Source organism: Lithobates pipiens, unplaced genomic scaffold (genome assembly GCF_037356315.1).
Source record: "Lithobates pipiens isolate NorthernLeopardFrog02 unplaced genomic scaffold, aLitPip1_a1.2 Scaffold_1, whole genome shotgun sequence".
Lineage (NCBI taxonomy): Eukaryota > Metazoa > Chordata > Amphibia > Anura > Ranidae > Lithobates > Lithobates pipiens.
The window spans coordinates 18868641-18886462 of record NW_027507685.1 but is presented as its reverse complement, the minus strand read 5'-3'; the positions used below and the strand labels follow the sequence as shown (position 1 = coordinate 18886462).

The following is a 17822-nucleotide window of genomic DNA, read 5'->3' as shown; positions in this document are numbered from 1 at the left end:
AGACCAACTAAAATTTTAGCCACAACTGCCAGGAAAATTGTTCGGGATGCATATTAAAAAAAAACACAAATAACTTCAGGTGAAATAGAGGACTCTCTGAAAACATGTGGTGTGCCTGTTTCAATATGCACAATAAGGAGGCACTTGAAGAAAGATGGGCTGCCTGGTCAAGTCGATAGAAGAAAGCCATTACTACGCAAATGCCACAAAGTATCCCGCTTATAATAAATCAAACAGCACAGAGAAAAGCCTCAAACCTTCTGGCACAAAGTCATTTGGAGTGATGAGATCAAAATTATATTTTGGGGATGTGTGAGCTACAAAAGGCACAGGAAATTTGGTCAAAATTGATGGCAAGGTGAATGCAGCATGTTGTCAAAAAATACTGGAGGAACATTTGCATTCATCAGCCAGGAAGCTGCGCATGGGACGTACTTGGACATTCCAACATGACAATGATCCAAAACACAAGGCCAAATCGACCTGTCATTGGCTAAAGCAGAATAAAGTGAAGGTTCTGGAGTGGCCATCTCAGTCTCCTGACCTCAATATCATTGAGCCACTCTGGGGCTGATCGCAAACGTGCAGTTCATCCAAGGCAGCCCAAGAATTTAAAGGAACAGGTGGCTTTTTGCCAAGAGGAATGGGAAGCTTTACCATCTGAAAAGATAAAGAGCCTCATCCACAGATACCACAAAAGACTTCAAGAGACTTCAAAAGACTTCAAGCTGTCATTGATGTTAAAGGGAGAAATACACGGTATTAAGAACTGGGGGTACATAAACTTTTGATCAGGGTCATTTGGGTAGTTTCTGTGGTGATTAGGATTTAAAAAGAGTAAACACAGTTGATTGATAATAAATGGCTTCAGTCAAACACTAACCAGAGTGAAATAAAAGTTTTTGTGTTATCATTCATATTCTCTGAAAAATGGCCAAGAAATCAAATTCTGCCAGGTTATGTAAACTTATGAGCACAACTATATATATATATATATATATATATATGTGTATGTATGTATCCAAATAACACACCCATCATCATCTCTTCACCACACACAGCCACAAAGGCAAGATAATTCTTGCTGAGCAGTGTATTAGTGGTCTGACGAAAACACTTAGACTGAATTTTAATGGTTCAAAGAATGTCAGGCAAAATGGTCGGCCCTCACACATGTTCACTTCATCAAATCTGGCCCTCTTTGAAAAAAGTTAGGACACCCCTTCTATAAGGCCACCATTTTATCCAGAATCAAAGCCTGGTTTGTTTCAGCTCAATTATGCTTATGGAAGAAAATGACAACAAATCCCAGGAAAAATTCTTTACAATTGGTTATTTAGTAACGCACAGACCCAATTCAAAAACAAGCTTCTTTCTACAACATCATCTGCCTCTGTAGCGGCCTTCAAGTATTTTCTCTAGAAAGCTGTACAAGGAACCAATCCATTTAAGCTTCCGCTCCCCATCAAGATCCTACAGCTACTTTCTCCAAGTTTGCCCCCTTTGTAAGGTGGGAAAGGGACATTGGTTCCTCCTTTAGAGACTCTGTTTTCAGCGCTTAAAGCTCCTTTTAATGCCTCACATTCTAGCAATCACTGGGAAATGTTTCACAAAATAATCTCAGATGGTATATTACCCCCAGCCCCTTGCATAAAATGAATTTCTCAGTTTCCTCCCTTTATTGAAGGGTTTGTGGCTCCAAAGGTAATCTGTATCATATGCTCTGGGAATGTACTAATGTGTCCTATTTTTGGAATTATATCATTCACTTAGCTTCCAAGAATATCAAAATTCCTATAACTCCCTCCCGCTTACTAAATGTTGGTATTGACAATATTCTCTCATCTTCAATGCCTTTTTATCCACATTTTGTTGGCCGCTAGAGAAGTCATTGAACGCCACTGAAAAATGGCTAATCCCCATCAGAGATGATCACCTTGGTACACACCTACAGTATGTATGAATATATGTTAGCCCCCACCGATGGCCGCCTATGCCCGTCTATGAATAACTGGTGTTTTTGGCTCATTTGATATGATCAGATGTGTAACTGCACGCATTGAAGTCTTCATCTACTTGTCTTCGTCAACAAATCTTTTCCTTACTGTATTAACCAGTTACTTTTTCTTGTGCTTCAGTGGAAGAACTGGTACTGCCTGTGTTTCAAATCTGTGTTTTGTAAACCTTGAACAACTTTCAATAATAATTTTTTTGAAGACAAAAAACAAAAACAAATTAAGTTTTATCTTTTTAAACGCCTCTACAGTATGTAGACAGCAACAGTACAACAGTATGTCATTGCTCACAAGCTATTCATTAGAAAGTTATTCTTATCTAAAGAAAACAAATTTGCTAAATTAGACGTGCAATTTTTACAGTTCAAGTTGGGAATTTATTAGAAGATAAGTGCCATTTATTCAGAATAATTCATACAGGCACTTTATAAATTCTAAAAGTAATAGGAGAAAAAAGTGAAAGTCAGCCACATGCAAGAAATTTATGGCATTTTGACAATGTGAGTATAATAGTGTGCCAATTATTAATCAGCAGTCTGAAGCGAAGCATTTGAGCTGGTATATACCTGTATGTTGTGTCAAGCCTAATAAAGGTTAATCATCTCTAAGACAGCCAAACACAGACACATAAATCCCACAGGAAGCAATTCATCCTCTTCACTGCTGGCCTTCTCACCTTAGCCTTACTGATGAAAGTATCATGCCGCTTTGAAATCTGCTATTTCCTCTGTTTATCCTAATTTTGAAAAATAATTATCTCGAGTTTGGCTAATGAGCATGCATGTGTAGTGTATGTATATATACAGTTGCGCTCATAAGTCTACATACCCTTGCATTATTTATAATTTCTTGGCCATTTTTCAGAGAATATGACTGATAACACAAAAACATTTATTTTACTCATGGTTAGTGTTTGGCTGAAGCCATTTATTATAAATCAACTGTTTTTACTCTTTTTAAATCATAATCACAACAGAAACTACCCAAATGACCCTGATCAAAAGTTTACATACCCTGGTGATTTTGGCCTGATAACATGCTCACACGTTGACACAAAGGGGTTTGGAATGGCTATTGAGGTAACCATCCTCACTTGTGACAAATTAGACCAGGATAAATTAGAAGACAGCAAAGTGTCTTCATATCATGCTTCTATTGTGTGTGTGTATGTTTGTAACCTCAAAGCCAGCTAGCCTATTAAAACTGATGGAAGTGGGTAACAATAATTAATAGAATCCATGTCTGTCTCAAATGGTTTTAGATTTATCTCTGTGAATGGTAAACTGTGAGAGATTTGCAAATGTTCACTAAAACTAAGTACCCTTGGGATTCACTGCCAATTGCAGACAAAGTTGGATGACAACCACTGAGCCAAACCAGCATAGGATGAAAGAAGTGCTAGACAGCAAATGATAGGCACCCCCCTACAGGCCAATAATTTTGAATGATAATCAAACCAATTAAATGAGCTGTCCAGACTTCATAGCGGGTAACTCTAAACATAATCAACTTCTTTCTTGACATATTTCACAAACACCAGAGTAAGGTTGCCCACATGTGTATAAATGCTGGGGAATGTTGAAATGGAGGGGGTCACCTGGATCACTGCCCGAAATTTTTTTTAACATTACAGGACACTAAAATGAACTAGTACTAGCTATAGGTATCATTGTTAAATAATGTTGTCAACTCTCAAAAGGTCAGAAATGCTAGACTTTAATATAATTAGTTTAACCCCTAAACAAAGAAAAATATGTTTAGAAAGGAATTGACAGTGCATTTTTCTTGTAGCGATATGCATAGAAATTTAAGCCTGTGTCATATATAGCCAGTAAGCAACCTATTGCCAATTGCTCAGTCAAAGAGGCAGCTTTATCATTACTTATTATTTTGTTGCAGGAATTAAAACAGGATATCTCCAGCTTCCGTTACGAGGTGCTTGATCTTTTGGGAAACAGGAAACCTCCAAGGAGAAGCTATTCCACCAGCAGTACAGAGGTATCACAGAAGGAAGAAGGGACAGAAGAGAGACCCAAATCAAAGAGTGTTTCTTTTCATGAAACCAACAAGAAAAAGGATTTCAATGTCTCAGCCCTTATTAAAACTATGTCTGGGGTTGAAATCATGGATAATACACCCAAAAGCAATGGCATTAGCAAGCGTTCCTTCATTCGTAATGGAAACAAGCTCCAAAGGCTTTCAAGTTCCAAAAAGGAATCTTTTAAAAGACTGGGCTTACTTTTCTCTAAAATGAATGGACATATGCCAACACCACCAGCTGAACCAGTATATTCTATTTCTGATGGACTTATTCAACCTCACTGCATGTGGCAGGACACAAAATGTAGCGATCAAGAGCCAGAGTGCTCTAAAAGTGAAATTAACCTCAATGAGGTGAGTCAAGATGGGAGTATTGGTGGTCAAAGTCATGATCATTCTCCAATTTGTTCCAACTCCCTATCCCTACACTGTGCTTCCAACCTCTGCTCTTCTAATACCAAGCTAATAGACTCTACGGAGGATGTGTTTGACTCATGGGGCGAAGCATGTGACCTGCTCATGAACAAGTGGAAAGAGGGACAGGAGGAGCAACAGGTCACAACAAGACTATAAAATAATTATTTAGAACTGCTGTATTATTTAGCAAAATATAGATTTGTAACAATTTCCTTTTACAGAGCATAAAATAAGGTAGGAATCCCTTCCCGTTCACATAGATGAGTGTGGACGTTCATTAACAGCGATCTATTTTGCAATATTTTTTTACCATGTTTGTTTGCTTTTTATATCAAGGCTTACTAAACTGTCTAAGCTTTCATGCTAATCTTTTCAGCATCAGCAAGGCTATAGAAGAACATTAAGGGGAATGCCAAGCATGTGCAGGTAACACTTGCTGCACTTGCATCCTAAAAGTTTGTTCACTGATGCACTCCCCTGCTGTTTCCCAGAAAAAAAATTCTTTTAAAATATTGTTATGGATTTTTGTATTGCAATTTCCACCAGCAGCATGTGGGATTTTGACATTTTTGCACAAAAACTGTATATCAGGATAGATATAGATAATCTGTGCATATCTTTTAGCATTTCATCCCCTTTCGTGCACTTTTTATTTTAACTGGACAACCGCTATAAAGTAAGCATTAACTCTACACTAAGGTATTTTCATGCATTCTGTAATAGTCTTTATACAATAAAAACATTCTTCAACTAATTATGCAGTTAAGTGAGAAGATTCCAAACAGCATTAAAACCCAAAGGAGAAAACATTCGAGCCAATTAAAGTGCAAGTCCATCTGAAGCGAACAACTCAGATGGCTCACATTTCTAGAAATATATTCAGAAATATATGGGGAGACAGATCATCTTCATAGCAGCACTCACATTGGGCGAGAAAGGAGTAGCACTAGGAGCCAGAGTCCTGTTTCTTACTCCTTCACTGTTTAGTTACAGGCTAAAGGTAGGAAGGTTAGCTAGCTGTATTGCTTAACTGCAGGAATAAAAAGTCTTGTCACTAGACTGTCTTTGCAGGACTGTGTAAATCTCAGGACTGGAAGGACATAAATGGAGTGATGTGGCCCAGCTCTCTCTCCAAGATTGCCCATGTAGATATGATGCAAAGGTTTTCTACAAGATACGTCTTCAGTTTACACAGTCCACTGAAGTTAATGTGTCCTGACATTTATTAAGATGCTATAAATAACAAATATGCATATAAATGTTAAGGTTTTGAAGAATATGAGATTTTTGTGAAGATATTTCAGACGCATATAGCTGGCAACAGCAGCTAGTGTCTACAAAGTATGAAACCCATCATTTGCACAAACATAAAACAAATGTAGGATTAGGTGAAATATCGCATTCTCCAGTCATACTCCAGGAAATATTTACCTATATGTTTGTGAATGTCATGGATAACTTATTTTATATAAGGCAACTTTAAGGCTTTTAAAAACAGACAGTTAAATGTTTATTTTTGCAATTTAAACTCTGGTATAATTTGTAACATTTCTGCTAATTTACAAAAGATATTGTGAATACCCAATCGTGTGCAGATGAAATAAACAGTAATTAGTTTTACACATGATTGAATAATTGAAGGGACTCTTTACTCAATTTATTGACTGAAGTTTCTCAATTTCTTTTGTAAATCATTTATCTTGTAATATCACATAAACCTAAGAAAGGTGTTTGTATTCTTGATCTAAATGTGAAGCTCAGGGGCAGGCACAGAATATTAAGAATAGTAAATTGTGATTTTTTTTTTTAATCCAAATTATATACATATATATAGAATCACTTAAAATGAATTCTAAAATATATTATTTATTCTTTATATTATATATTGATATGTATTTCTTCAGTCAAAATCCTACTACTATAAGTATTTGAACCAAGAACCAACAAATAACACCTTAAAAGGTTAAGGGAGTGGTTTTGTGCACCTCGGATTTTATGTCCTACGAAGCTTCAGAATTAATGCTAAAGAAATCAAATGTTTGAAAAAGTTAATGAAAAAATGTATTGACTTTAAAAAACATTTGTTTTATTTATATATATTTAATTATCTCAGGAATGTATTAGAAGACAAGGAAAGGTAAGCACCATTCGAGAAAATTAAGCTTAATATAAATTTAATTTAGAAGTATTACATAGAAGCTGTTTGTAGTCTTGGCAGCAGGATATAAAAATTTTCAGTAGGTAAAAGTGGTTTTCAGTATTTAAAGTTTGTTTATTGGCTTCCCCAGGGAAATAATTTAGATCAAACTAACTAACCATATCAAACAGAGTTAACAGCACATTGTTACTCATCATAATGGAACCTGCCTAGTTATATAGTTCAAGTTTGAAAAGGTTTGACTAAGAAAAAAAAAATCGAATTGCTTGGGATTTTATAGGTCATCTTAAACTAGGGGCATTATAAAAAAATAAAAAAACAGAATAGAGGAAAGTAAAAGGTTTTGCATAGGTGTTACAATTGGATCACCTACACAGTCATAATGACTGGTTATGTTCCCTACATTTTATAGTATAACTACATTTATACTCAATAAATAAAAGAATACAATGAGTTTCTTTGAATGCAAATTTCATTCTGGCTTATGAGTCCTACTACAGTGTCAATTTATCGCATTCAGTTAAGCTATAATCCTAGGTAATCAACATTTAACATAGAAATAAGTTAAAAATAGCAGCTAGAAGCACTCGTTTAAGCTTGTTGTAGTGTTGTAGTTAGACAGCTATAAACAAGCTGATCAGTATGCACAAGTAAACACACTGGTTTCGTATGTTAAATGTGAACTGCAGATACTCCACTATTATCCCAGAAAAACTGATTTTTGGATGAAAAAATTACATTATAAGTTTATTTTTACTGATCTGTATGCAGTACACGTTTACGTGTCCGTGTGTATAGGCCCATTAAAAACAATAGGCTGCATTTAAATCAGTGGAAAAAATGTCTGATTGCCTAAAACATGGGGTTTTTAGGCTTCTGTGTATAAGAGGCCAGTTGACTCTTTCCTGAGATTTGAGATTGAGATTTAAAGTGCCACTCCAGTCCTAACAATACTGGCATGATTGGGCAGTGTCCACTATCTAGTGGAGCATCTACATTAAGAAACTGCTACCATTTACTGAAGATTTACATTAAGAAACTGCTGCATAGCAGGAGATCAGGGGCGGACTGACAACTCATGGGACCCCCGGGCAATAGGAGATTATGGGGCCCCCAGACAATAGGAGAAGATTATGAGGCCCCTGGGCAATTGGAGATTATGGGGCCCCTGGACAATAGATTATGGGGCCACACAGTATACATACACACACATACAGTATACACACACACAGTATACACACACAGAATACACATACACACCGAAAATGTACTGGAGAGGCAGGGCAGCTATAATCTTGGGAATTTAAAAAAAACACAGATTTTTACATACTGTCACTGGTTTTATTGAGGCTGGCAACCCTGATGGTGCCCCTTAGTGACATGGGGCCCTCGGGCAGTGCCCGAGTACCCGAATGGTCAGTCCGCCCCTGCAGGAAATACATTGTAAAGAAGAGATAGAAAACATGTTTCCTTGTCTTTGGCAGCCAGGAATAATAACAGACTAGGTCACAGGTCAGATGTTAAGAACAGCTATTTGGTACAGTTTAAGAAAAAAAAAGTACATTTATAAGCAGGAAAAAAATTTGAGTCAGATACATTAGTGATCATCATAGCAGTCAATGGAGTTGATTTATTAAAGGCAAATAGGCTGTTCAATTTGCAAGTAAATGCTCAATTAGCAAGGGAAATTTCCTTAGTGAGTGTGATAGAAATTCACTTTGCACAGAATACTCTTCAAGGAAAAAAAATTAATAAATATATATATATATATATATATATATATATATTATATTATATAGATTACACACACACATAAAATATATTTGCTTGGACGTGACCTCATTGACTAAGGAAAGTAAAAATCCCCTTGCAAAGTAATCATATTTGCCTTTAGTAAATCATCTCCAATTGTGGCTGGAAGACTTACCTTGTTCCATTCAACATCTGAAAATCCATATATCCACATTCTTGAGCTTTACATGCCAGGAAAAAAAGTCAACAAAAAAACAGTTCAACCTAAACCAGATAATGCATACTTTTTGTGTAAAGCGATTTTCAATTTTAGTTTGCTCTTCCACCTATCCTTCCAATCCTGAGAAGCATTGCTTCTGAGTGTGAATATGTTGGCTTTCAGACAGCAGATTGCATCCTGTAAACAATGTATGCATATAATAGTAACTTTCTGTACAACACTTGTAAAAATATAAGGTTTCAAAACACTATTTGCATGAAATGCCAATCTGTTACAACCCATATCTTATGCAGAAGAAATTGTTTTTCTCTTAACAATGTTAATTACCTGTTAAACACATTTACTGACCCAGATGGGACATTTCTCAGGGTGACTGAGCCTTTGCCAAAATAAGATGCAGATTTAACTAATTCAATAAATGCACCATTATTTTTAAGATAATGTTCTTCGTTTTCATTTTGGACAAGTACACCAGCAGTAATGCCAAAGAGTAAAAATACAGGGCATATACAATATTGGATCATACAAATCATGAAACTATATCACTTAAATCAGGGGTCTCCAAACTTTCCAAACAAAGGGCCAGTTTTTTTGTCATTCAGACTTTAGGGGAGGTTGGACTGTGCCCAGTGCGAGTAAACAAAGCCCCATCTTTGGCAATATGAGGAGGACTAGTCCCAGATTGTTTGTGTCACTGGGAGGAATAGTACCCTATTATTGGTGTCAGTGGCAGGAATTCCCCCTTATTATTGGTCTCAAGGGCCAGATAAAGGAAAGCAAGGGGCTGCATCCAGCCCCCTGGCCACAGTTTGGAGACCACTGACTTAAATCATCATTGTATTGTCATGTAAATGCATGCAGGCTTCTAGAACTTGCACTTTACTAACTGACCAACAAGCAAGCATTAACTTTGTTCACTCTGAATTCTGAACTTTAAAGGAAACCTTTCATGGGAGATCATATAGGCTGCACCCATGAACCAAGTCATTGAACATATAAGAAATTACTATTTTATTTGCTAAATGCTTGGCCTTGGTCTGCGATGCAATTGTTGAAGCCAGAACCAGGCAAGTTAGGTAACTAGCATTTTCCAAAGAAGCCCAGAAATTACAACTCCCATATTTCTTTTTATTGGAAAATGGCATGATGCAGCAGCTGTAACACTTTTTGGAAAATGATTGTGACTATTACCTAAGAGACTGGAGAGTTAAGGAGAGAAAAACATCTACTTATGCCAGTCCATCTTTTTGGTTTTTCACTAAAACTAAAGCGCATATTCCCTCCCACCTTCTTAAACACGAACGTGCATCAGCCACATGGGCTGCTATCTATGGCAAAGGGGCACATGTGGGCTCCTTGCCATGTTCATAAAAGCCTATATGCCTTTCAGGCTAATGTTAAAAATATCAGGCTTCCAGAAAAATGGGCTATACTCCCAAAACATCAGATTGGTATTGATAGACACTGGGCTATTCTGTATCTAGTCGGTCAGCCAGATGTGCAAGTAAAGCAAGACAATATGTATGGGAATGGGAAGGGATAGAGATATGCAAGAATATTCCTGCTCCTTGTTCGCTAAAAAAGTCCATTGGATTATTTATCTGTTTACTACAGCAGCAGTAGCAGTTAGAAAACCGTATTAAACTTATTCTGAATTGGTTAGGCTACTTTCTCAGATTCAATTGAATCATTAGCAAAAGGCCTGAAGTAAGCTTTCTTTTACCTAAAGTCACAGCAACATTGTCCCAATTACTGCATATATCATAAATGAGTAAGGGATCCAAAAGGTAGGTAAGCTGTATATGGCCTCTACATTCACGCAATCTCTCTGCAATCAGACCAGTAGAATTCCGCTTTAGTTATTCCAATAAGTTTCTCAGATGATGTGCGTAGGGAAAAGCAAAGTTGAACATGGCAAAAATGTTATAAAACAGGTCATTTCTTTTTTATTTTTATTTTTTTAGTTGTTTGTGAATGAATTAACATTTCCCTGTTGTAGGAATGGAATGCTAATTACATGTAGCATGATTTGTATACATCACTAGAAAGACAAAACATAGCTGTATGTTTTTCCTACTGTTTTGTGCTGCATAGTCTACCCTAAACTAGCAGTGCATCTACAGAGCTGTATTACTTGATTCATCCAAGTGTATTTAAGACTAAAACGTTGCACAACATTTTCTGCATAGGGGCTAACACACTGACACAGCCTAAATTAGCACTGTTTCAGCACCAAGGGATCCCAAGGCTCGGTTCACACAGAACGCGGCACGACTTGCAGCGCCGCGACCTGCACACGATCAGCGGCGACTTGCAAAACGACTTCTGTATAGAAGTCAATGCAAGTCGCCCGAAGTCGCCGCAAAAGTAGTACAGGAACCTTTTTTCTAAGTCGGAGCGACTTGAGTCGCTCCTATTAGAACGGTTCCGTAGTACAGAACGGGGCGCGACTTGTCAGGCGGCGAAGTCGCCTGGACAAGTCACCCCTATGTGAACCGAGCCTTAGAAATTATTTTAAAGAGATGTATGGGATATCTATATATAGATATATATCTATAAAAAACAAAAACAAAAAAAAAAACAAAAAAAAAAACATACGCACAGTATTGGTTTTGATACTGCAGCTGTTGCATGTCAGCTCTAAGACTGAGAACTAAGCCAAACTATGACCGCTAATCACCCAGTTCTTGTCTGCACAGAGTGGCGATTGTCAGTCACCGCTCTCTGCTCTGCCCCTCTAAGCCCTTGTACACATGGTCGGACATTCCGACGGAAAATGTCAGATCGGACCGTGTTGTCGGATAATCCGACTGCGTGTGGGCTCCATCGGACTGTTTCCATCGGAATATCCGATGGACCAAGTTTTCCAGCTTGGCTATATAATTTTCCAACAACATGATCCGATCGGACTTTGTCCGATCACGTGTAGAGAATTCCGATCGGACAAAGTGCCACGCATGCTCAGATCAAATTCCTACACCAAAGCTATTGGCTACTAGCGTGAACGTAGTCCCGTCATAACGAAATAACGTCATCACGTTCTGAACGATCGGATTTTCTGACAACTTTGTTCGACCATGTGTATGCAACAGTTTCGGACAAAATCCGTCGGAAAAAATTTGACAGATTTGGTTGTTGAAATGTCTGACCGTCTGTACAAGGGCTTACACTTACTGGAGCACCAGACTGGAGAGGGGCAAGTGCAGTTGGCTTTGGCACCAAACCACACACTGAGAGCCAGAGCCAGCTGTCAGACACCTAGGTGGGTCCTGACAATATGGCCTAGAGTGGCTTTGTGATGTTAGCTGATAGTGGGCAACAGCCAGCTATAAGATGACTCTGGGTCAGAGGACAGCAAAAGTGCACTCCCGTGACCCCTAAGAGAAGTATGGCCAAAAAAGCTTTGGTCATACTTCTCTTCTAATAAGTTAAAATTTATAGACATGTCCACTCCTGATGTTTTAGAAAAACCTAATGTAAAGGTCTTTTAAGAGCATTCTGTTTGCTAGAGCTCTAAATGTTTCAAAGAAAATATTATTCACACCCAGTATTGTGTTATATAAGCATATATGTGTGTTTCAAACAAGGAAATACATGTATAAAAGCATCAAACAGGTAATTTTAGGTTCACAATTAAAAATAGCAGCATACAGTACAGCTCTGTGTAGCAAAAGTAATTTCAGCTTTATCATGCGATCACATACACAAACTGAGATCTCACTTCCGAGAGGTGTAAGAAAACATTCACTTTATCCTGTTCACAGCATTACTAGTGAGTTATAAACATTACAATACCTGATAGTAGGAGTGTGGCACGGTCTTCAGAAGTGCAATTCCTGTGCTTATAAATGATAATGAAATGCAGTTGCTGACGTTCAAATTAAAATTAGAAGATGAAAAGCAATTACATGGTTGAGGTAATTTGAATTTAGCAGTTTTATAGCATATGATAAAATATTACTTTATTTTTTTAAACTGAAGGACAATACAAAAATGTTAAACACATTCTAGTTTTTGAAGTGCAGCAAGTAATAACAAACCATACTTAAGGCTGGGTTCACAGCATGGAGTCCAGTCTATCCCTGTTCACCGATTCAGGTGAACAGGTCCGAATTGTTACCTGATTTTGCACCTGAATCGAAATCAAAGACGCACAGGACCCTTTTTAAATGTGAACCATGGACATCCCAGAGCTGCGTGAACTGGCTCCATTGAGAGGCGGTCACACTCTCCTGTCAAAGAAATTGGATTCGGGGAAACTCGCTTCCAATTGGCATGTGTGTAAACTCCACCTAAAGATGTACTCAAGGATTCTTAAGAGAAAATAGCAACTTACAAGCATTGAGCAGCAATAGAAAAATGTGCAAATATAAATGCGCTGAACTGTAGTTTGAGTTAAAGTAAAACTAAACTCATTGATTTTATGGTTTCAAAAACAGTTATATCTCTGGCATGCCAGGAATGCCATCTCTCACATTTGTTTGTGCTTTCAACCAAACTGTCAAACCAACAAATGGCTTGCTTCATAACTGATAATGGCAGCATCATGGCAGTTTCAGATCAGAGGGTAATATGGCAGCGTCCTTGGCTGAAAAGAATAGGAGGGTTTAGTTCCATTTTAAAGCAGTATTACACCCAAAAACAAATCTGTATCTTACCTCATCTGAGTATGCATTAAAATATTGCAGAGTTTTTCAAAATGTTTTTTCGCATTCACTAAAACAATGCTACTAAAATACCGCACAAGTTATTTTGTGATGTAATGCAGTATGTTAGTGGTGAAAGCCTGCAGTAATTTACCGCTGGCGTCCTTAACACAGGCTGTAAATAGCTGGTTGTAAACCCACATTTGTAAGTTTTACCCCTAGGTAAGCCTATAATAAGGCTTACCTATAGGTAGTGGAAATATCTCCTAAACGTGCAGCGTTTAAGAGATATTTCCTGTACACTGCGCCACTGTGAAGAAACGGATCTCCGTGCCATTTCTTCACCCGTATGTACCATGACTAATGGTTCCCACACGCATGAGTCATGTCACGTGGCTCCGGCTGGAGTCCGCGGCCCTGATAGGAAGAGGGCAGAAGGATGCGGCTACCAGCGGGGACACGCAGGCTTTTTTTTTTTTTTTTTTACAGGTAAGTGGCACACAATGGCCTAGTATGCAATGCATACTACCCTATTACGCTTTTACATTGCAGGGGAGCAAAGAGGTAGTAAAACCAATCAGGGTTTCCCTTTAAGGAAAGCAGCTGCTGGTGTCCTTAACAACCAGTAACTGTCCTGGTTGTTAAGGAGTGGGCGGCCACTGTGTCCTTAACAACTGATGAGTCATCAGCTGTCTCCGCAGACAGGTTCCTGAAGCTGAATGCAGCTAAATGTAAAAAAATGTAAATACCAGCAATGAAAAATTAAGACAGAAAAATAATGTTGCGATTCTGATACTGGGCTTGCATATTATTACAGAAGAAAAAAAGAGCTAAAAAGGTAAGTGGGAAGAAGAATGAAACTTTAATTTCAAATTTTCATTGGGAGGTTGAACTTCCTCTTTAACTCGCTGACTAACAAGAGAAAATAAAAATTCCTGACTTTTCTTTCTGTATGTTTATAGGTCAGTAACTCATTATGTAAAGTAGATGGTGGCAGCTTGGCATCTAGCAACTTCCGAAAGATGACAGCCTCCTTCCTTTTTCTGGATAGGTTTATTTAATAACATTCCAGGTATTAGGAAAGATGACTAGGGAAAGCAAAGCTAAGGTGTTTTGCTGTTTCATTCTGGGGAGATTTTTCGCCACTTCCTGCCCTAGAATCCTAAGAGGAAGTGAGAGAAAATCTCAAAGTTATGCAAATCCTTCCCTTAGTTGCTACTTAATTTCTGCATCAAAACATTTACCAACCCTAAAGTTCTGGGGACAACTGTACAATGTTGCAATCCTCAAAACTTTTTGTCTTTCCAGCAATGGTGACAGACAATAAAAATGGACAGTGGTTCCAATACTTCCCTATGCAAAGAAACAAAAAAAAAGAAAAAGAAAATATTTTGGCTATACATACAATATGAAAAGAAATACGTTTTTACCACTAAACTGAAAAAAAAAAACCATGTCCCACAGGATGGTGCTCACGTTTTTGTTTTGGAACTAGAATGGCATGCACTGAGATACAGACATAAGCAGAGAATATATATATGTATTTTTCCAGAATAACAGAAAAAGAAAAAAAAATGAATGAATCACTGCAGCCAAAGTTCCTTTCACTTTACTCTTAAACCAATCGGTATATACACACCAAACCAAATTTCACCATGTAGGTTTAGGGTGCTGCAGTAACTGTTAAAGGGATTGTAAAGTTAAAAAAAAAAATTTTTTTTAAATAACAAACATGTTATACTTACCTCCACTGTGCAGCTCGTTTTGCACAGAGTGGCCCCGAACCTGCTCTTCTGGGGTCCCTCGGCGGCTGTCTCTGCTTCCTCCCGCAGGTACTTCTCACGTTCATGCGAGCTCCCTCGCATGGTGAGAAGCACCTGCGGGCACGCTCCCGTGATACAGCCAGCGGCTATAGCCGCTGGCTGTATCACACAGCCCTGCCCCCCGGCGCTCCGCGTCAGTGGATGTGATTGACAGCAGCGCGAGCCAATGGCTGCGCTGCTTTCCATCTATCCACTCCAGCCAATCAGCGGCCAGGCTGAGCAGTGAAGAGGATGGCGGGGGCGAGCGCGGGATTTTCGAGGTGTCGGGTAAGAATGCATTAAGGTGAAAAAACATTTACCTTTACAACCCCTTTAAGTATTGCTATATAAACATAGAAGAAATATGCTGCCAGCACCCCTTGGATCTTTGTTTCAAAGTTCAATCTTTTACTGAGAGATTGTGTCACAGTGCAATGTTTCGGTGCCACATAGGGCCCCTTTACCACATGCCTGATGGAGAGGTGTTGTTTTGTGGTTCTAACACTGCACTGAACTGCACAGTGATTTCCAAATAAAAGATTGGACTTTGCACCAAAGACCAGAGATCTGCTGGTGACATTTTTGTTTCCGGAGTTCATTAATTATTCATTATAGGAGTAATTTCTAAATCTTATATACCTCATACACATCATGACTGAAATGTTCTGATAGAAAAGCTTCTTCCTTTCATATTTCTATGAATCACTCGCTGCAACCTTTCTATTTTGACAGCAAAATACCCAAACAGTGGCTGTATTATCCGATTGCATTATCTGATGCAGCTACTGTTCAGCCAATAATTTTCCATACGACTCCATCAACTTAATGCCAGGCAGGATTAGCCAACCATTAAATTAATTTTTTACAGAGTATTGCCAGCTTAAGCCTGATAAAAGAAATAGAAAAAAGGAACCAATGGCCCACACTAACAGTCCAACACAGTGAATATTTGAGTCATTGCCACTACAGTGCAAAAAACAGCAGTTCAGAAAACACAATCATTCATTACTTGCCTCTTTACCAAATTAGTGTAATCAGATTACGGAGAATACATCTGCTTTTTTTGCACTGCAACCTAACCTGGGATGATACTCCCTATGCTCTAGGTAAACAAACAAGTTTCATAATGCTACATGCTTGATTTATTATGCATGTTATTGTCAAGAACATTAAGATTATTATGCTTCATTTTCAAATATGCTGTGGTAACTGAGCCAATAGACACAAAAAAAAAAAAAAAAAAAGCATAAACGTAATCTGTTAATTTTACTAGACATATGCATTGCCACCTCTAGCTTTATTTATTGAGGAAGAGGCCCTTGGCCCCATCAACATGTGGACAAGGTGCTTTGGGGGGGAAGGCAGAGCCCCCCTGCCCCAAAGCACCCACCCATGTTGAGGGCATACTGGCCTGGTTTAGGAGGGGGGCTCGCTCCTTCCCCTCATTCCTTACCTGGCGGGACGCATGCTTATATAAGGGTCTGGTATAGGTTTTGGGGAATTTTTTTTTTTACAATTTGGCGTGGGGGTTCCCCTCAAATGTGTGTGTGTGTGTGCGTAGTAGATATTTTGCTGTTCTGTACTAAAGTAGCTTAAACAAGGTTTTGTAGAAGGATATAAAGTAACCTTAAAGTAGCTTAGCTGACCACTGACTATTTTGTAGCAAAGCTTTAGGTAGACTAGGTGTAAATTTGTTGTCCTTAAAGATTGCCAAAGTAGAACAAAATTAAATAGAATAAAGCCCAACTCCAGCCAAACATTTTTTTCCGTTTTAAATATAGTGGAATATAGTTATAACCAGTGGCGGCTGGTGCTCTGGGGGGGGGGGGCGTCAAACAAACCACCCGCCCCCCCCCCCCCCCCCCCCCCGGAGGTGCTCACGTGGTCGGGCTCTCAATTGGCACCAATGCAAAGCACTAAGATCGCTATGGGCGGCCAACTCACAAATCTTCCTGTACATCCTCCCCCCTGCCCAGCCAATACAATCGATTCCCCTCTCGCCCAATCGTGCTCCACCCACTTTCTGATTGGCAAGGACAAGCAGGAAGACAAAAGTGAATTTTAATTTGCTATTATCACACAACTTGGTGGGTACACCCTCTTTTGAAGCCAAATTAGATTAGGGTCTCGGCCTCTAATCATGTGCTTTAGAAGAAAAAAAAACACCCATTGGAATCCATGTCCCTGGCACCCTGCATGTACATTAGGGGCCGTGTGCATGGCCTAGGGGTGCCTCGTATGGAGCAGCTGCCACTGGTTAGAATAAACTTTCTTTGTCATCTGTGTTTACTGTGAGAGAGATTTTCTATTTGATTTGTGTTGGACTGGAAGAAGGGAGTGGAGTTCCCTTTAACAAGGACACAGCAAGCGATAGAAACACAATTCTAGTACTGCGGGAAGGAGCTTCTGTTTAGATTTTGGATGTGAGGGCCAAACAGAATAGGAAGAGAAATCTTCTCTATGGGGAAACATACATTTTAAATGAAACAAAGCCTTCAATGGTTCTCTATCTAAAGCCACAAAAATGTAGGCTGGGTTTGGTTTCAAGCCCCCACCCACACTAAAAAGTATTAAAGAAGGATTGAACGTATGTCAACAACTACTGAGTCTTCACAAGATATATCAGGACACCTGCATTAGCAGTTCAGCTTTGGGCATAGGGGTCAGTCTTTAGTACTACAGTATGTCTAGAAAATGCGTTCAATGTATGTTTAATGCAGCACTGTGCAAAATAGTAGCCAAAAAGCCTTTTGCCCATCTTGTTTATTTATA

General features: G+C 38.6%; 1 protein-coding gene across 1 annotated transcript in view; it reads left to right on the top strand.

Moving 5' to 3' along the window:
• TRPC5 (transient receptor potential cation channel subfamily C member 5) overlaps positions 1-14685 on the top strand; it is a 425360-nt gene extending 410675 nt beyond the window's left edge. Inside the window, exon 11 of the mRNA XM_077480887.1 lies at positions 3915-14685. Coding sequence (XP_077337013.1) covers positions 3915-4628 — 714 coding nt within the window. The 3' untranslated portion in view covers positions 4629-14685. The remainder of the gene's footprint in view (positions 1-3914) is intronic.
• The last annotated feature ends 3137 nt before the right edge of the window (positions 14686-17822 follow it).